The following is a 20,359-nucleotide window of genomic DNA, read 5'->3' as shown; positions in this document are numbered from 1 at the left end:
CCTCGAAAGAAGAAAACAGGAAGGGGCACAATCACCGAAGGGCTTCCCTGCAGACGGCAGAAAAAAAACATCCGCAGGGGCATTTTGGGAAGGGACGGAGTGTGTGAATTAAAGCCACACGACTTGCCTCCAACTGCTGTCTAGATGAAGAAGCAACCCCGGTGTCGGGTCAGCGTGTCGGTCTGTGGAGTGTATGTGGCGTGACTCAAGCAGGAAGGGTGGGGAGCGGCTTTTTTTTTTTTTTTGGCAGGAAGCGAGAAGAAGCACATTTCTTTCTCTCTCTCTTTCTGGGCCTGCAGCTCTCAAAGTGGGATAGGAAAAAACGAGAGGATGTAGAATTTCCAAAAGCAGCTGAGGTCAGCTGACCTTTTTCTCTCACTCACACACACACACACACACACACACACACAGAGAGAGAGAGCGTGATCGACTGACTGGGATTTGGGTTAAGAGGTGTGTCCAGGTGACCACATGACCGATGTGATGCCACCGGACTCGAGAAGGATCCAGTGAGACCACGTTCACGTCGAGGTCACCAAACACGAAATGGGCTTTTACTGGATGGACAGATGGGGTTTGAAACCTCCTGTTTTAACCTCCTCACTCTGAAGCAGAATATTTCTACGGGGGTAATGAAGTAACCAAACTCTCGTTTAATGACGCCATTTCTTGCTTTTTACATTGAGTGCTTGCAACCGGCGGTGTGAGGACGGCGTCCAGGCGAGCAGGCAGCGGCGTCGCATTCACACCTCTCTCTCTGTGTGTGTGTGTGTGTGTGTGTGTGTGTGTGTGTGTGTGTGTGTGTCAGCCCGCCACTTGTTTCCAGCGATGTGCAGGTTTTTTCTTCACGCTCTCGCCCACACGCTGCTGCATTTGGGCTGCGCTCGCCTCACGTCGATAAAGCGGCAGGAAGTCCGAGAAGACGATGATTGCGAAATAAAATATGTATTTACACACGGATGCCTAAGCATCCTCTTCGGTTCCCGACTCTGAGAGATGTGAAACTGAAAAAAACGCACACTTTAAAGTCGGGGATGGTGGAATTTTAAGAAATAGATGTAAATAGGTCCTCAAAATACCAAATGATGTAAAATGTATTCAGTTAAAAATAGGAAACTGCTGCAAATAGAGAATGATTAAATCGAGTTGAGTCACTGACAAATCATTAAAAACACCCGAGACCAAACAACAGCAGACAACTATGTACATGTATATTTAGAAAAATCTCAGGCTCACCGGAACAAACAAATCAACAACTGTGCTTTCGATATGAAACCCGTCGTCATTCACTCACAAACCACAAAGTGCACTCAGTAGCTGCTCTGCAGCTTTCACTCTCACAACAGAACTCACTCTGCAGAAGCATACCTTCCGTAGCTAGCGTAGCGGGGACGTGCTAACTAGTTAATGACGCGTGACTATTTTCTGACAATCTATAAAACAGAATGAACTGATTGTCTGAGAATGATCCCTTTAACTGCAGCCTCGCAGTAGTGCGTGAACCTTGAAGTGAGACGTTTGTGTGTGTTTTGTTGCAGCAGTTGTCTTACTGTTAATGAGTAACTCGTGACAAACAATGGGGAAAAAAAATCTCGTTCTATCAACACAAAGTGGACCCTAACAAAGCCACGTACACTCACCGGCCACTTTATTAGGTACCCCATGCTAGTAACGGGTTGGACCCCCTTTTGCCTTCAGAACTGCCTCAATTCTTCGTGGCATAGATTCAACAAGGTGCTGGAAGCATTCCTCAGGGAGTTTGGTCCATATTGACATGATGGCATCACACAGTTGCCGCAGATTTGTCGGCTGCACATCCATGATGCGAATCTCCCGTTCCACCACATCCCAAAGATGCTCTATTGGATTGAGATCTGGTGATTGTGGAGGCCCTTTGAGTACAGCGAACTCATTGTCATGTTCAAGAAACCAGTCTGAGATGATTCCAGCTTTATGACATGGCGCATTATCCTGCTGAAAGTAGCCATCAGAAGTTGGGTACATTGTGGTCATAAAGGGATGGACATGGTCAGCAACAATACTCAGGTAGGCTGTGGCGTTGCAACGATGCTCAATTGGTACCAAGGGGCCCAAAGAGTGCCAAGAAAATATTCCCCACACCATGACACTTGATCAGCCGCTCACAATGTAAATATTTTAGGTGTTCACGCCAAAGAATGTGGCGCCTTGATAAAAGCGGCACAATCAGAAGCAACGACACGCTTGTGGCCTCGGAGCGACGCCTCAAAATTTCCCACTTCACGGGATTCTCGCCGGGTTGGAGACCATCTGATTCCAAAGCCACAGGTGTGTCCCCCTCCTGGGGGCCGTTTGGATGTTCAGATTTATTGCGAGCAACTGGACCTGCAGTGTAGCCCGGCGTTGTGTGGCTACGTTGTGTAGCACTGCTAGCATGGCTCGTCTATGCCGTCCTACGAGGAAATCAATAATTTATTCATTTTTAAAAAAAGACACCTGACCTGCTTAACGGGATAATCAAAAGAATACTTGATTATGAAAATAACAAGTAGTTAATTTGCATAAGAGTACATTGCTGTCGTCACGGAAACGTAACGACAGGAGCGGCCCGGATGGCACGGATTAAAATGGCTGTTGATAGAGGGGGACCTTCGCACCATCTCGAGGGTGTGAGGGCGGCCGCGGACAGATGTGAACACTGACCCACTCTCCCTCGCCCTAATCCGGGGTAGCGCAGGAGGGAGGGGGGGAGGGGAAGGGGGGGGTGGCTAATCCCCGCCGGCTAATAGCCCTTGATGATATACGCAGTGCAGCTGTGGCAGGAAGGTAGGCCAACAGCTGTGGCCCACAAGAGCGATTATCAGATTTCAGCCACAGACGGCGAACAAGCAAACGCAACGGAATCCCCCCCCCCCCCTCGCACAGCGGGAGACGGAACAAATTAGAGAATGAGGTTTTGTTGGTATTTATGGGGAGAGATTCAAAGGAAACGTTCGCACCTCCTCTGCCCCCCCCCACTCCCCCCCTCCGCACCCCAGAGATGCTCTTTTATTAAATGTGCTAACGAACCGGTATACAAATTCAGAGTAATGCACGCGACATGGTTCCTTATGAAAAGGAGGTCAGTCAAGACGTTGCTGTTTTTTTTTTTTACTATCTGACAATGTGCGCTAGTGGCTAAGCTAACAGGCTAAGCTAACAGGCTAAATGGAGCACTTTAATCTGCATTATTGCATCTTCCGCTAATTAGTTGCTAGCACAAAGAAGCAGCCAAAGAGCCGTTTGACCTTTGAAGTTCGCCCGAAGCTTTGACAATTTCTGCCTTTTTTAAATTTCTCTACTGTCTTTTCAGTTTTGTGCCTTTTTAAAAAACCTTTGTGTCACTTGACCCTCGCATAATAGCTCAATTGATAACGCCAACGCTTCCAGGCAAAGGACTGGAGTTGATGAACTACTCAAGTTGTGAGTTTTTCTGAACTATCTGAACTTCTTCTCTAAACATTTCTAGACAAAAAAAAAAAAAAAAGAGTCAGTTTAACTGCTTTACTGATAAAACGGGTCAGCTGTCCGCCGGGTCGACCATATGCAAGGAAAGTAAACATCGCAGCACTGGTGTGACTGTTATCTCTCAAGCACCATTTACTGAGCGCTGATGAATGTTGAACTGTTTGTTTTTTTCCTTCACGGTGCACTGGTTTAACTGGAACAAGATGTCATGTGAGGAACGGCGCCATGGGACAAAAAGCGCTCCCATTCTCGCACGCCGTGCGAGTCACCGGGTTCGGTGACACGGGGGGCGGGGGGGGGGGGCCGGGTCATCATTAATAATTGAATCCGACACAGCTGTGCTCTTCGGTTGCAGATGCTGCTGGATGGAGCCTTAAATAAGCAGCACTCAGTTGTGTTACGTGAAGCCAAGTATAACTCCTTCGTACTTTTGAATTATTCATCTTTTTGGCCTTATTTTAGGCATTCGGGGGGGGGGGGGGGGGGTCACGGGGGGCTGATGGCGTCCAAAATATATGGTGCCATGCAGGCCAAATTATTTTCTACTACACAAATATATTTTTCCTTAATTAAGTGTGTGACGGAGACACCTCTGAACCCCTAGAAAAGGCGTGACGAACAAATATGAGCCTCCTCCGGACCGGATCCACTACCTGGGGACGGGTGGTCACACAAGACGATGGTACCAACCATGTCTCGCTACCTAGCCAAGGACGTTGAATAAGGCTCTGAAGGTGGTCCAAATATGGGCGAGGGACACTGGGGTCCCTTGACCTGATTTAGGAGAACTCGACACACAGGGGCCGAGCTTCACCTCAACTGAATCTCCAGGTTTCCAGCTTTCCCTCCCTCCCCCACCCCCCCCAAAAAAAGACCAACAAATGGGCTGCATTTCTGCACACGTGTCCCATCGACGTCTTCAGTAGTTTCAAGTTACCCGCCGGGACGAGCTTCCCCCCCCCCCAAAAAAAAACCGAGGCATGCCGTTTGACTGGAACGACACTTCCTCATAAATTGATGAGAATACACTTTACAGCTTCTAAAAAGGAATGGAAGGAATTTCAAGTCCCCCCCGCAGCAACATTCACGGGGCATTTTATGGAGCAGATCTTTTGCGATCTTTGAATAACTCTTTGGCGACCTCAGGCCACGACAAGCGCAGTGGTTTGGAAATAAAACTCCTCATTCAGCGTCGTCCTTCTTTTTACCCCCAAACGCAGGACGGCATCAAAAGCGTCCCGAGCTGACTGAAAAGGCCGTTACATAAATATATATATATATAAAAAAAGAGGGATAAAAGGCCTCTGCCCATTAGGTCGAGCACCGGCCACGTTTGAATAGAATGACCGCGATGCGCTCCAAAGGAAAGGGTTTCCCTTGAGCCGCTGCTACGGCTCGCTGTGCTTTAGGAAAGCAAAACCGGGGGGGGGGGCGTAAAGGGCCACCTGGGGGGAGGAGGGGGAGACAATGCACGGCCCGCTGCTTAATGTCGACTCATAGCAGAGAGAGAGGGAGGGATCCCGGAGAGTGAATCGTGGGACATTTGCAGACCATCAAAAAGCCCGACTTGATGCGTTGCCGTCGTGTCCGAGCTCTCTTTTTGCTCTTTTGACTGCGGCAGAGCGGCAACTAAGTCTTTCATTATCAATGAATCTGACGCTTATTTCCTCTTTGTATCATTAAGTCGATCAGAGTCAGAAAATTCTGAAAAAAAAAGTCTCATTTTGTTAGACCAACAAAAAGCAGTAAATGACATTCTAAAATATATTATGTATTAAGGTTAACTTTTGAGACATTTATACTACAAATATAATTTGTATGTAAGCTGCCCGGCAACCAGGGACAATAACAACAGAAAATGATCAAGACAAGGTTTTGTCACTATTGTGGATTTTGTGCCAAAAACGTTAAGATCGCCCCGTGGACGGCCCTCAAGAAATGGTCAGGGGGGGGGGGGGGGTCATAAAAACAAAAAGTTTCTCCTTGTTGAGCCAAAATGTTGATTGCAATCTTCCAACTAAAGTGCCAGGAGCTCGAATTGACAAACAATAACCATGGCAACGGGCTTAGGAACAACATCGTCTGTCTTCTTTCATCATGACATCTTTTTGGGATTCAGTTTGAAAAGATCCAACGGTTATTAGACATTTTTCTATCAACGAGCGAAACTTTGGAATCAAGATGAACGAATGAGGATTACCATGACACACACCCCCCCCCCCAACTTCACCCGGCAGGGAAAAACACAGATTTCTGGGAACTGCAGTGAAAAAACTAAATAAAGAAAGAAAATCCCCACAAAATGACTGCTTAGCACTAAAGATGACACCGAAATAAAACCCACAACACAAACCGACAGGGCTTCGGCACGGCCGACCACCCACAGACACACACACACACACACACACACACAGGCCAAATGGTTATTATTGAGATCTTCTCCACCCACTGGGCTGCCCTTCCCACAATGCCGCACTGATCCAGGTGTCAAACAGTCAACGCCCGAGTGTGCTCACGAGGGGGGGAGGACACTTACAGGACAGAGGACGGGACTCAACGCGTCTGTGTCATCACGCACTGATCAATAGTAGAACAACACAATGCTATGAAAACTTTATTCATTTCATTTATTTATTTTTTTTGCAGCGCCGGATAACTTGCCGAAATGCTGCAGGTCGATTCGCCAACACTCAAGTTACGGCATTAAATATTCACGCAGAAGCGCTGCATAATTCACCTTGTCAACACACCGAGGATGTGACTTTGAGCAGCGGGGGGGGGGGGGGGGGGGGGGGGGAGAAGAAAACTCAGCACCTCAGCAGAAACCCGGGAACATTCAGAAACAAGCTCCTCTTCAGGGCAAACCGACGCTGATGCAACCGAGGCCTCACACGGGGCCTGTGTGCGGGGATCAGACGTGGGAAGTTTGTGAAACACACGCTAATCCCGCCGTTTTAATCCCCGGGCCGTCTGCTGGCCGCCCGATGGGTGTTTCCCAGTTTTCAGTTACTCGACGGGCCTGACTCTCCTCGCCAGGAAAGGGTGGTTGTGGGGGTCGGGGGGGGGGGGGGGGGGGGGGGGGGGGGGGCATCTCGTCTCGGGTTTAGAAAATTAAAGAAACATACACAGGAGAGCGTGTCGCTCGTCTCTCACCGGGGGGGGGGGGGGGGGGGCAATTGGTCGTCCCAGTCACGTGATCCCCGCGGAAAGACTTCCGCAGCAGAGCGGCCGCTCCCCCCCCCACCCCACCCCACCCGGAAAGCCCAGGCGCACATGGCGGCCCGTTTCCAAACAGATGTTTTTGGTTTGCGCCGCTGCAGTCTCTTTGGGTTCAGAGGCGCGGAGCCAGGGAGGTGATTCATGAGCCTGTTCCCTCGTTACAGTCAGCAGACACCGAGTGGGCTCCGGGGGCCGAGAATAAACGCGGGCCCCGCTCCAGCCTTTGGTCGATTTTTCCTTTATTTTTACTTAATCGTCGAGATATAATAGGGCTGTAAAAAAAAAAGACTGAAGATAGAAGTGATGGATGGCACGGCCAGTTTGTGTGTGTCAGGATGCTGAAGGGAGGACACGCTTCCTTTAAACAAACATATCTGGTTTGTGTCCTGCTCGTCCTGATGTTTACACGCGATCCGTTTGGTCACAAGTGAACCTTGTTTACTCACTTCCAATAATGTTTCTGCTGCGCGCGACAGGTCACGCTTGAATAGCGCTAGTCTGAAGTCACTCGCGTCCGCAGCCAGAGACGCTGTAACCGGGAAAATGAGGTCACATTTTGGCGTTAACCGGACGACGTTTGATGCTCCGTTTAAATCCTAGCAGGAAGGATGCCAATTGAGGGTGACACACACACAAACACACACACGATCAAAGGTGACACAGCATCATAGAGTGGGACTTTGGGTGCATTTCTGCACAGCACCTCCCTTCTGAGAATAAACATTTCATCTCGGGATTGCAATGTGGCTCTATAATCCTGAAACGGTTAAACCCAGATGTGACTGGTGAAGGTCTCTCTCTCTGTCTCTGTCACACGAGCACGCCGCTCCGGCCTGGCGGCGTGCGCCGGAGCAGCGAGTTATGTAACAGTGAACACAGAGAGCTACAGGCCTGAGTGCACATCCTCCCGTTTTCCCTACACCACCGAGAGCCATCCACCCCCCCCCCCCCCCCTCTCTACATATCTGGTAAGAAAGCGCAGCGGAGAGGTCACCTACACGCACCAGCTCTGCGTTGAACCGCCCACGCGCGGGTGGGGAAATGTCCATTTTTCCCAGGTACAATTTTCACAGCGACTGCAGCTCAAACAGGTGCAATTTTTTGGACTCTCCGCGGGGCGAAAGTGCAACACGAGAAACATAGCCGGGCCTCCAGTGGGATTGCAAAATGCTCACCAGATATCACCAGTTGAATTCAGAGATGACTTGCAGGTACATAACCTGCATCGCACAGCGTCAGACCCCGTTACATGTGCATTGTGAATAGAAGAACAGTGTATTTGGGTTAGTGTCGTGCAGTCAGGCATCATCCATCCATCCATCCATCCATCCATCCATCCATCCATCCGTCCGTCCGTGGCCTTACCTCCTCCAGCACGTTCACTGTGTTCCTGCAGCTCTGCAGGCGGGTGGTGAAGCTGGACGTGGTCGGGGAATTGTAATCCTCGGTCGTCTCCGAGAGGAACTCGGACACCGATATTTGATCCGGCATCCTTTAACCGGGGAGGTGGGCAAGGGGGGGGGGGTGGTTGGATGGGGAGGGGGTGCAGGGTAGGTGAGGGACGGGGTGGAGGGGGCGGGGCGGGGGGGGATGCCCACGGGAGGGTTGGCGATGAATGCTCACAAAGCCAAAAACATGTACGATTTAAAAAAGAAAAACAGAATAAGAAGATGGGGGGGGGAAGCCGAGGGAGTCTGGAGAGAGCTGATGGAGGCGGAGTGCCGATTTTCTTTTCTTTTTTCTTCTTTTTTTCTCGCGAAACTGTGATGAAGTATCGAGATGATTAAGACGTGTCTCCTCGAATGACTTCGCTTTTCGCCGGGGGGGGGGGGGGGTCACGGAGGAGATAAACTAAATGTCCGCGGGCTACGTTGCCCTTCGGGATGTTCTCAAAGCGACGCGTTTATAAATAGTGTCACTGCGCGTCGGACTAAACCTCGCAGGAAAAAACGGCGTAAAGAATAGCGGATGCCCTCATTATGGTCTACAGATGTTCAATAAACCGCTTGTCGTCAAAACAGCGCACCGTTACCAGCCTCTGTTTAGGATTTATCATAGTCCATGGTCTGTCGAGGTCGTCTGTCAATGCAGCGGGGGTCCGGTCCTCCGTTCCTCAGCCGTAGTTCGTGTTTTTTTTATAACGATAAACGCTGCCGCAGACACATTCACCGCCGCTCTCTCCTACTCGGCCGCGCTGGAGCTTCTCGGAGCTAGTGTCAAGCTAGCTGGAAAGAATGAGCTCATTTCCGGAACGATGTTTTTCAAAATAAATCGTGGCGGAACACTTGTTTGTCATTTGTCAAATTGAAGGCGGACTGTCTCGCGAGTATGGACTTAATTATTTACAATAATAGTACTACAAACCTTCTGTTATTCTGTAGGCTGGAAGCTGGGACGTGTTAGTATTGCTAGGATTAGCCGCCAGTTTCATACATGTATTGAAAATGAATTGTTGTTTTTTTGTACAATCATTATTTGACTATATTTTAATTAAAAAAAATAAAAAATGTGGATCTATTGGGGACATACAATCAAACAATGATCATGATGTGAAATTTTTTTCCACAGAAATCAGAACGCTTTCCACGTTATGTCGTCTTGCTTTTATTTATTTTGAAAACAAATTACAGCATTTTGTTCCTATTGGTGGAAACTTGACGCAACTCTCTCCCGCCCACTTCGCCCGGTTGAGGCCTCTGCGCATGCGTGATCTAGAATCTGTGTCTGCCAGAGCCCAACACCACTGTGGGGCTGATCACCATGGACACAGCGATTTGTAGTAGAATAAGCATTAATGTTTCGTTTGTATGACTTAAAGCGAGAACGAAGATTATTGAGTGTCATCAAAAGAATACGAGCCCTCGTAAGTATTGTCAGTTGGACGACACAGAACCATGATAATTACTGCCATTATAAATAATGCATCAACACTATTTTAGTGTTGTGTTGTAAGTCGAAAGTTAGTAACAGCTAACCTAACGAAACTCCATGAGCTTTGAATTATTGCTGGTCATTACATTACATTTCCAATAAAACTGATCAGTTAATTTTTTGAGTCTGCACAAATGTCCTCTACTGTGAGAAGAGTTTATTTAAATTTCATTCAGCTAAATGTGTCTTGGAAATGAAAGATTTCTGGATATTCATATATTAATTTGAAAAAGGTTTCCGAAAAATCTTTCCAAAATCCCAAAATTGTATGGCATGGTAGATGTTATTGTCCCATCCAGAAAGTCACAAAAAAATGATCTGTCATACATATTTCATACCATAGCAACAAAGTAACATTTTCTATTTTTAAATCCAAATATACAGCAGTATGTCATAATTTCTTAAAAATCCTAGAGTTATTCTCATGATTTCTCCAGACAAATTAATTTCAAAACTATATATCTTGTAAGTATATAAATACATTTAAAGAGTACGCTGGTAACACCCCAACTAGTTTTTTTTTAATACACACATAAAACCAAACACAACATAGAAAACGCAGAAACATGCACAAATATGAAGTATGTTCTAATATCCGATTTCCCCCACTATTCTTAATTAGAGATAACTCGATTTCTTATTGTACTAATTCAAACATGGAGCGCCACCCTGTGTCTGTTCAATAAAATTATTTGCTGTCAATTTTTATGGCTTGAATGTTTCGTCCTCACACGTGAGTAATAACCATTAAATGTTAAATAGGCGTGACTCATTTATACTCTAGACTAGTTTTAAAACCGCGTAACGGATTTCTTTACGGGAGACGTATTCCCGTTAGGTTCAATTAAGTTACTTAAATTCTGCAACCAAATTGTTTTAAAAAAAAATACTGACCGGAAGTTCCGCTTTTGCTAGCTTCTGGTTTAGTTAGCTTGCCGTAGCTTGTGTTAGCTTTAAGCTAGAGCTAAGTGGAAGTCTGTCAACGGTAGGCGGGGATTGTTCCTGCTTGTTTTAGGCAGTTAGTCTCAATTTTAAAAACAACAACACAGGTGAAAAAGTTGATATTGTTGCCTGGTACCGGACGCGGTTGCCATCTGTCACGAAGCCGCCTGCTGTCCTCTAACTTGCGGCGTGGGAGCAGCAGTAACCAAAGTTCATACTGAATGGCTGAGGGCTCCTCAGGTAACTGGCGTGCTATCGAAATAACTTCACCATAAGGGGGGAAAAAACAAGTTCTTACTGTCCAAATGGAACTCTATTTATGTGTAATGTTCGATCGCTTTATTAAATGTGCCTTTTCGTTATACACGCTGTCTTATTTATCTGGTAACTAAGCGAATTCCGTTGCTTAGCTAATGTTAGCTTACGTTAACTGTCCGCTAACATTAGCGAGATGGGCGCTATTGTTTCATGTATGATTTAACGTTACGTCTGGCTGGCTAAGTGTCGCCGATGTTACGTCAGCCTTTAACGTCAGTTAAACTATTCGTGGCTGACGTGACATCGAAGGGTGAACTTTGTATGCCGTCGTTAAACCTGACCTGAGATCTGTTATTTATGAGCATTAGCTTAGTTAACGTTAACTCATTTCAGTTGGTATAACATCTGGCTACAGAGTAACGTTAGCAGGACAATTATGAACCGATTTATTGAGAAAGTTATAATGTTTATTTGTGTTTTTTGTGTGTCTAGTACTATATTATTAGTTATAAGACATCTGGACTCGGGTAGTGATCGATTGGTTTCTAGACTGATTTAAAGACTCGATAATTGACGGTGAATCATCGATGACAATGACTACGTCATTGTTTTTATTTCCTCCTAATATCATATTTGCTGTAGCTGCATTTTTGTTGAGGTCACCATAACCCGAAGCTTTTGACATTGTCCATCTTTGTGTTTGCAGAACAACCTGACCTCAATCCAAATTATGTGGCACATGAAAAACCATACCAGCACAAATCCAGAAGAGGCAGCTCCAGGTTCAACAATGACCGCAGCCTAAATAGTCATGATCAGGACTTTAAACCCCCATTTAGTCAGGATAATTCAGATTATGCATTTCATCAGCATCCCCACTACCAGGGAGAGGATGGAGCCAGGAGGCGAGGCAGAGGTAGAGGGAGGCGAGAAGGAAATAGAAGTGTAAATGGCTCCAACTGCCACAGACCCGGAGTTGACTTTGGCCCGTATGGCGCTAACAACAGAGGGGCTGGGGGCTTTCACTCTAGGCCACAGCCCATGGACGATGGACCCGATGGGCCGAGCTGGCGAAGAGAAGATGCAGGCAGGAATCTTGAACAAACCAACGAAGACCTGGATGCTGGGGCTAAGAAACCCAGGAAGTTTAGCCAGGAGGCCAGGAGGAGAGCACAGCAAACTGAAAGGGGTCCTCGCCTAAAAGAGAACAAGCCTTTAGTAGATGGTCAGTGGCCAAACGACACCATAAGAGGGAACCCCACTTTAGACGTGAGGGAAAGAAGTCAGAGGAACTGGCCAGGTCCAGACTCTCAGCATGACGATCATCAGAGAAAACCCACTGAGGTCAAACGACGCCACGGGCCAATCAAACCGCCCAAATTACAACCTCCAGAGGAAGGCCGCCCAGAGAGGGGGGCCAGTGTCAAAGATGACTCTGGCAGATCATCTCAGGATCCTGCCAGTAGAGCTGGACATGGCTCAGGACGACTCGCACCCCTCCAGGCCAGAGGAGGGAGAAGAACGCATCATCAGAACCAAAGGCCAGGCCAGAAGAACTGGGACAAGATCCCGGAGAGCAAGGAGACGCAGACAGGTGAAACTATGACTCATTTTAACTAGTAGTCAAGTATTTTTTACTATTTTATTCAAACCCAAATAGTTGACAATTTCAATTATTTGGAAGTTCTTGTATAAGTCATGCATTGCCATATACCATGCAATCAAACACAACATATTTTGATAATATCCTCTGGTTTATGAGAACATCTGGATTCTCTGATGGAGCCGCCTCGTCTTGAGGTGAAATATGTTGTTCTGAGTAGATCTCACCTCCTGAACCTCTGAACTCTTCCCTCCACAGGGTGTCTGATTGAACAGCTGTCTGAGGAGAAGTACGAGTGCATGGTTTGCTGTGACGTCATCCGCTGCATGGCCCCAGTTTGGAGCTGCGTGAGCTGCTTCCACGTCTTCCACCTTAACTGCATCAAGAAGTGGGCTCGATCCCCGGCCTCTCAGGCAGACGGTACACCCCCCCCCCCCCCTTCCCCCCTTTGCATCTGGATGTTTACTGTCCGCTGTAGGCATAATGGGCTGTATGCATAACTCTGTTATGGGGATGAACAATGCCTGTACCCTGTGGCCCCCTTAACAGAAAGAAACTACTCTCAGGCTTTGAAGTTCCTGCTGCATCAACAATATTTTGAATTGAATTGCCTTTTTGAGGCCAGGGGGAATATCTATTGCTCTCTTTATGGAACTTCTATTTAAAAAATAAAAAAAAGTGTAATATTATTATTCTAAAACAATTCTGTTTTTCAGAATCGGCTGAAGGTTGGCGTTGTCCGGCCTGCCAGAATGTTGCACTGAAACAACCGACCTCCTACACTTGCTTCTGTGGTGAGTCACATTAACTTATCAGTCGTCTGGTTGGATAAATGAATGTACAAAGTGAGTAAGTCCAGTTCATTGTTCGTTTTATTCAACATTTGATTGGCAGGTAAAGTGACAAACCCAGATTGGCAGCGCACCGAGATTCCCCACAGCTGTGGTGACATGTGTGGGAAGAAAAGAAGCGGAGTGGACTGCAACCACCCCTGTAACATGTGAGCCATAAAAAACACCAGATGACAGTGTTTTGATGTCAGTTTTTTTTCTGTGTCTTTAGGGAAATAATGAGTTGGACCCAAAGATACAGAATGAAAAAGTGTTTTTATTAGTCAATCCAATAGGGAATTTTTAAAAAACGTTTCTTTTTTCTGTGTCTCCCTTCAGCTTATGTCACCCTGGACCTTGTCCCCAATGTCCCGCCTTCATAACAAAATCCTGCATCTGTGGGAGGACCAGGTCTGCTCCAGTAGTCCTCTTTGCTCCTGCCAATCTGTGTTTGTGTTTTTACCCAAAGAGATTCCCTTTTATTTACACCCCGGTATTGGTCCTTGCAGTCAGCCAATGCGCTGCGGCCAGGGTGCGGTGCTCCAGTGCAACGCGGTGTGCGGTGCCTTACTCAACTGTGCCAAACACACCTGCGCCCAGGTGTGCCACGGTGGGGCGTGTCAACCGTGCCAGGTGCAGGAACAGCAGGGTGAGCCTCACGACGCCAGCGCCACACAATGCTCAGCCGGTACGTGGATGCTGACGACACGCTGTCTCCTCTGTCTGCAGTGTGCTACTGTGGCGTTACCGCTCGCCAAGTCCTGTGTGGCACTGACAAATACGGATTTGACGGTTCGGGACATTTCTCCTGTCAAAAATTATGTGGGAAGTAAGTACGACCCGGTCGCCGTGACGACGTCCATCTCCGCCTCTGCCTCACACTCCCTCCCTCCCTCTCTCTCTCTCCTCCGTTCAGGATGCTCGGCTGCGAAGCTCACCGGTGCCAGCTGGAGTGCCACCGCGGGCCGTGCCAGCCGTGCCCGCGCTCGCCGAGCCTGGTGAAGACGTGTCCGTGCAGTCAGACCCCGCTGAGCAAACTCCTGGAGCTGGGCTACTCTGAGCGACAGAGCTGCTCCGATGCCATCCCCTCCTGTGGAAAGACCTGCAACCGACCCCTGGCCTGCGGCTCCAGCGGTAAGGGTGACGAGACGGAAGTCATTCTGAATCATTAGCAAGAAGAACTATCAAGAACTAGCAGTATTTTGCTATTTGAGACTCCAGGTTGCTCACGTTCATTCTCATCAAAGAAATCGAGTTAACTTTAATTTATTGCAACAATTTAATTGTTTTCAGTTTTGCTTGCTGAATTAATTACAGCATTTAATAGTGAAAGAAAGTATTAGTTCAAAGCGAAGCCTTGTTGTCCGGCTTTATCGGTCCACATTCAAAGACCTTAAGTCTGCTTTGTATTTTCTACAATTGTTCTTTTTCTGTTTGTTACGGGATGTGCTCCAAGTCGAGCCCCGCTGACTTAACGTTGTTCATTTCAGATACCATCCATCTGTGTGAGAAGTTGTGCCATGAGGACAGCTGTGGTCCCTGCTCCCTGACCTCCACCATCAGATGCAGATGTGGCTCCAAGACCAAGGTAGGCACAAAAAAACCCACGTATCACCAGGGTAAATAGTTAGTCCTTAGTTACGCTATCAAAGAACTTAAAAAAGAATCTTTGCCTTTTCAGGAGGTCCCGTGTACATTGATCCAAAAAGCAGGTGAGATTCAAACCGATGAAGTTAAACAACCGTGAGATCACCACTGCTACTTCCTTCATTGTCTGGTATTTTACTTTTGACTCTTTCCGTTCCAGAAGAGCTAGTCTTCACCTGTGAGAAGCGCTGCAGCAAGAAGCGCTCCTGCGGTCGACACAAGTGCGGCGAGCTGTGTTGCGTGGTGAGCCTTCAGCCGCTCTGTTAAAGCGATGGGTAGCTTGTTCTTTACAAAGTCTACAATTTAATGGATTGATGTTGAAAATGGCAAAAGAGCAGAGTCCATGCTTTTGATGTAATATGGTTTTATATTACTGAACAAACTGCTATAATGAAGTTCTTTAGTGAAACTGTACAGCGATGTTAAGTCAAAGAAGTTTCCCTGCTTAAAATTACATTTTACAATCTTTTTTTCACACAAGCTACACAAAGCGTTCAATACAAGGGATCAAAAGGCCGCAACAAGCGTGGTCATTGGGGGGGGGGCGCGCTGGGCGACGGAGCTGGTGTCACTGGTGTGTTTCTGTCTCTCCATGCAGAACGTGGAGCACAAGTGCCCCCAGGTCTGCGGCTACAAGCTCAACTGCGGCCTCCACCGCTGCGCGGAGCCGTGTCACCGTGGCAACTGTGAGCCCTGCTGGCAGACCAGTGAGTCCCGCGCGTCAGAAGTTGCACTTCCTGCTGTCGTCCTCGGTGGCCTCCAACCGTCCTTCTGTTCCGTAGGTTTCGACGAGCTGGCCTGTCACTGCGGACTCACCGTCTTGTACCCGCCGATCTCCTGCGGCACGAAGGCGCCCGAGTGCAAAAGCATGTGCACGAGAAGACACGAGTGCGACCACCCAGGTGAGAACGCGGGAGGAGCGGAGTCCGCTCCCGCAGCTGTGAACTGTACTGCATGTGAATCCTCTCCCTTCTCTTTCTTTTAGTGTTTCACAACTGCCACAGTGAGGACAAGTGTCCTCCGTGCACGTACCTCACTCAGAAATGGTGCATGGGAAAGCACGAGGTAACGTCCCCGCTTCACTTCTTCTTTCCCTTTTCATCACCCTCCCTGCTTTTGAGTGACGCTCTTTTCCTTCGGCCCACAGCAACGCAGCAACATCCCGTGTCACCTGCAGGACATTTCCTGCGGCCTGACGTGTAACAAGACGCTGCCGTGCGAGATGCACCGCTGCCGGCGGATCTGCCACCGGGCCGAGTGCTCGCCGGCAGGCGGCTGCCAGCAGCCCTGCGCGCTGCCGCGCTCCGACTGCGGCCACCCGTGCTGCGCCCCCTGCCACAAAGGCGCCGGCTGCCCGCGCACCAACTGCGCGGCCAAGGTACGGCACGACGCACGGCTGGACACAGCTGGACCCTGGCCTGTCCTCAATGTCCTCCCCTCGGGAAGTCGCTCAGCAGGATTACTCGATCCCCTCAATTTAAAAAAAAAAAATGTGTTTGTGTCACGCCGCCTAATTGGTGGAGGTTGTGTTTGTCAGTACAGCTGTGCATTGCTCCTCTTCCTTTTAGCCAGATGTTGAGGAAATCTGCTCTCTTTTTGTGTAACTGTCAGGAATATTTAACTTGGAGGAAGTTATCACAGATCAGTGGCAGTCCTCCAACACGCCAAGAGCACAACAAACAATTCAACTTTTCCCAGCTGCAGGAATTCCTCAGTCGAGCAGCATCAGGCCTTTGAACCTTTTGAAAGTGTGTCCCTTTGCATGTTGAACTTTTTCCTGTCGAGTCCTAATTCTTCTTCCTTCGCAGGTCGCTCTGCAGTGTGACTGCGGTCGGAGAAAGGAGATGGTGTCCTGCACGGAGGCGGCCACCTCGTACCAGAGGTGGGTTGAAACCGGGTCTGCGATCGGCCCGCTTGGATTGTGTAACGCGAGGCGGTTGAAAACGTTGATAAATCCTCCTCTGCGCTGCAGGTACGCGGCCATCGCCATGGCCAGTAAGCTGTCCGACATGCAGCTCGGGGACTCCATGGACATCAGCCCGTTCCTCACAAAGAAGGAGCTGAAACAGACCAGGTAGAGTTTTTTTATTATTTTTTTTTAGTAGAACCTTGAGGCGTGGCACCATGCGGGTTTCTTTAAAAAAAAAAAAAAAAAATGGTGTTCTGCAGGGAAATTGATTTCCTGTTTCCAATGAGGGATTACTTTTTGTTTGTGCATTAATAATTAAGACAATCAATCCGAGGTAATGCATTTAATGGATTACATCATCCACTCTGAACCATCCCATGATTCCTGAGGATCATTCTGAAACGGCATCCAACATGGAGATTGTTTCCTGCCTGGTGTTTTGTTAGTTTTAACTCAAGGAGTTTGCTTCCTCAGGCTCGAGTGTGATCAGGAGTGCGCCACCCTGGAGAGGAACAGGCGCCTGGCGGAGGCGCTGCAGATCGACTTGTCTTCCGACCCCTTCAACGCCCGCTCTTCTTCCTCCGTGTACAGCGACAGCCTCAAAGAGGACGCCAGGTCTGGCTTCGTGTAATTGTGTAATCTCGCCTGTGCAGCGCGTTCCCACGGCCAGACGCTACAGATGTCCCTTTGTTCCCCCTCTCTTTTTAGAAAAGACCTGAAATTTGTCACCGAGGTAGAAGAGGAGATCCGGAGTCTTGTTGAACTTGCTAATAAGGTAAGATGAGACGAGTCATCCCTCTTTGCCGGCTTGTTCTTGCCGGCTTGGATGACCTCTGGTGGCTTGTGTTGGGAGCCCACTGTTCTCTCCCTCTAGCTATCGCCTGCACCTTGATAACCCCCTCTTCTGTTTCCACCATTTCAAAGCCGAAAGCATCTACTGATTCTTCATTTGCACAACAACAAATGGCACCTCATTCTGTGTCAGTTCACACACACACACACACACAACACAGCCGAAGCACCATCAAAGTCAAAAGGAGCTGCTAACACAAACCCGATGCACAAAGGTACAAACCGGTAATGAGCTCGATTTGACGGACTTGAGAGAGAATTCACAGCACAATTTACAGCTGCAGCACCCTTCGACCTGCCAGCTACTCGCAGGTAGCTATTTAAAGGATGCGCTGCGCCATCTTCTGTATATATTTCTCAGTAATGCATCCCCCCCCCCCCCCCCCCGGGTAGCACAGAAGGGATTTATATTGCTCACTTTAAAACTCTACAAACTTGGGTTCTACATAATCTACAGCTGTTGGAATAATATTAATAATAATATATAGTAATAGAGTTCAAGCCAAAGGTAAAGTTTGATCTGTTAGCGTTCCTCTATTTGTTTTCGTGGTATTCATTTTCTACGTCGTTTTCTGACCCGGTTGTTGCATATTCAGCTATTCGTGGGCTCGGCCAACTTTCCAGTGGACCTGTGAGATCTGAACCAGCTGTGGTTGCATGTAGATTTCCGACTGGACGGCCAGACTAAATTAGTAGGTGCCTCATGGGGCAGTTAGGGGGGGAGGGGGGGAAGAATCTTCTCTTTCAGCTTTGTTGGATGCATTGAGCCCAGCAGGCGTGAGGCTGTCAAGGTCACTGCTGCTGCGGTTTCTTTGCTAAAAAAAAAAAAAAAGTATTGTTTATGACCCGCTGAATCTGTTTTTGGAACAATGAATCATGGGGGGCAAAGCTTTTTCTACCTTTAGGCTGCTTACGAAAGGGTTTATCGTTCGTTTGCTGTAGCTTCACCAACTTGAGTCTCCTTCTTGTGCCGGCTTCGACTTTGCTAAAAGCAGTCTGTCATCAATATGCTGCTGTCGAGCTTTTCTGACTGGCTTGTGGAGGAAGGATGGGGGAGGGGGGGGGGCAGTTGTAATTTTCCTATACTCTCCATGTCTAGTAAACTGAGGAAAAAAATGTGCAGCACGAAAAACAAGGCCCACATTCACTACACGCTGAAAGCGTGTGGGACACCTGCACATCCCACCCACATCATGTGCGTCTGTGCCCCCCCCCCCCCCCCCCCCCCCTCATATTTTGTGTTTCATCCAGACTTCCCGCTTTGTTTTGAGGACAGATTTTGAGTGATAGAAACTCCCAACTCTGTCACTGGATGGGAGGCGGGAGGCGGATGTACAAGGCTTTTCCTAACTGGTCCTGCGGTTACCGGTGTTTGCAGGGAAAACAGCCGAAGAGGAGCCACTGTTTCCCGCCCATGAACAGAGAGCACCGCAAGATCATCCACGAGCTGGCCGAGGTCTACGCCGTGGAGAGCGTGAGCTACGACAGCGAGCCCAAGCGCAACGTGGTCGTCACCGCCCAGAAGTAAGACTTTGATCAAAGGCTACAAAATATTTTAAGTGTTTTTTTATTATTTATTTTTTAAAGGTGCTGGTTGTGAGCTATTTGTGTATTTTGCTGATTTCCTCAGGGGGAAGTCCGCCTGTCCCAACGCAACGCTGACCTCCCTGATAGAGAGGGAGACGTTCGGGAGGGCCCCTCCCCCCATCGCTCATATCAAACAGCACAGCAGCAAGTAGGTCCCCCCCCCCCCGGGCTGTTTGTACTTGTTGGTATTGTTCGATTTCTCATCTTACAGTCTGCCCGTGCCTCGTTTTTGATCTCGATTCTCCTCTCAGGGCCGTCGCCGGGGGCTCCTGGTCTAAGATGGTTAAAGAAGAGCCTGTGATCGATTACTTTGATGTCCAGGACTGAAACAGGGCCCAAAAAATAAGAAGAAAAAAACACAGCATCTACTCTGGAATCATCCTTCTACACTTCTCTAAATGTCTGAATCCTATAATTTCACTCAAGGATCTGTGAGATTTGAATTAAAGTTGATTGAGCTCTGCACGGATCGTTTTGAATGCGACCGGCCCCTCACTGAACCCAACGCAATAAAAAGTCAACTCTTCCTTATTGAAAGGACACGATTGTGGATCTGAATTTAATGCACCGCCTTTGATATATTAGAGTAGATTGAGCTCTTCCTACCAGTGCGATGTAGCTTTTTGCTTTTTTTTGGGGCTTGTGTTCGAGCCGAGGCCCCGGTGGTGAACCTCTGATTATTGAGTCTGTGGGTGGGAGTGGGAGTGGGCTGCACTGCGGCAAGAAGTCTTTGTTCCAAACACAACGATGACCCAGATACTGCGCCACACTTTCTCCAAACTCCTTTCCTTGGTAAAAACCGTCGAGGAATTCACAGGTGAGGTCGGCGTTCGGGTCTCTAGCCGATGGGGCCGACTCGGTCTGCGGCCTCCGGGCGGCTCGGAAAGTCTCACGTTTGAGGAAACAATTAACGCGACGCAGACCTTGAGACTAACGGTGTGCCTCGTGCGTTTGATCTTTTACTGAGCCCTCGGTGATGGGCGACCACGCACATATTCCCAAAGTGTTGAGACTTAATATCAGGGTTGCCCTGTCTTCCCTTTGTATATATATTTTTTGTGCCATTTTTTTTAATACATATTTTGGAGGACAACA

At 48.2% G+C, this 20,359-nt stretch overlaps 2 protein-coding genes across 6 annotated transcripts in view; one reads left to right on the top strand and one right to left on the bottom strand.

The window, feature by feature from the left end:
- The window catches only part of asap1b (ArfGAP with SH3 domain, ankyrin repeat and PH domain 1b), a 34,681-nt gene extending 26,445 nt beyond the window's left edge, over positions 1–8,236 (bottom strand). For all 5 annotated transcript variants that reach the window (XM_037455898.2, XM_037455896.2, XM_037455899.2 and 2 more), the window contains exon 1: positions 8,071–8,236. In XM_037455898.2, the coding sequence (XP_037311795.1) occupies positions 8,071–8,196 (126 nt within the window). In that variant the 5' untranslated portion in view covers positions 8,197–8,236. The remainder of the gene's footprint in view (positions 1–8,070) is intronic.
- A 2,297-nt stretch (positions 8,237–10,533) lies between these two features.
- On the top strand, positions 10,534–19,804 carry nfx1 (nuclear transcription factor, X-box binding 1). Its single transcript, XM_037456243.2, has 23 exons — positions 10,534–10,818; positions 11,543–12,430; positions 12,698–12,859; positions 13,156–13,233; positions 13,334–13,439; positions 13,609–13,680; positions 13,779–13,918; positions 13,999–14,098; positions 14,186–14,403; positions 14,760–14,857; positions 14,951–14,981; positions 15,077–15,159; positions 15,515–15,623; positions 15,699–15,818; positions 15,902–15,981; positions 16,064–16,294; positions 16,725–16,798; positions 16,889–16,990; positions 17,300–17,440; positions 17,534–17,600; positions 19,056–19,201; positions 19,308–19,412; positions 19,516–19,804. The coding sequence occupies exons 1-23, from the start codon at positions 10,800–10,802 to the stop codon at positions 19,589–19,591; spliced, it is 3,246 nt and encodes a 1,081-aa protein (XP_037312140.2). The 5' UTR covers positions 10,534–10,799; the 3' UTR covers positions 19,592–19,804.
- The last annotated feature ends 555 nt before the right edge of the window (positions 19,805–20,359 follow it).

The sequence above is a fragment of the Pungitius pungitius genome, chromosome 19 (genome assembly GCF_949316345.1).
Source record: "Pungitius pungitius chromosome 19, fPunPun2.1, whole genome shotgun sequence".
Taxonomy (NCBI): Eukaryota; Metazoa; Chordata; class Actinopteri; order Perciformes; family Gasterosteidae; genus Pungitius; species Pungitius pungitius.
This window is presented reverse-complemented; position numbering and strand designations above follow the sequence as displayed.

Bases quoted from the DNA above. Each gene is read 5' to 3' on its own strand.
- nfx1 (XM_037456243.2), top strand. The intron at 13,681-13,778 runs GTCTGCTCCAGT...TGGTCCTTGCAG, and splicing joins TGCATCTGTGGGAGGACCAG to TCAGCCAATGCGCTGCGGCC. The intron at 14,982-15,076 runs GTGAGATTCAAA...TTTCCGTTCCAG, and splicing joins TACATTGATCCAAAAAGCAG to AAGAGCTAGTCTTCACCTGT.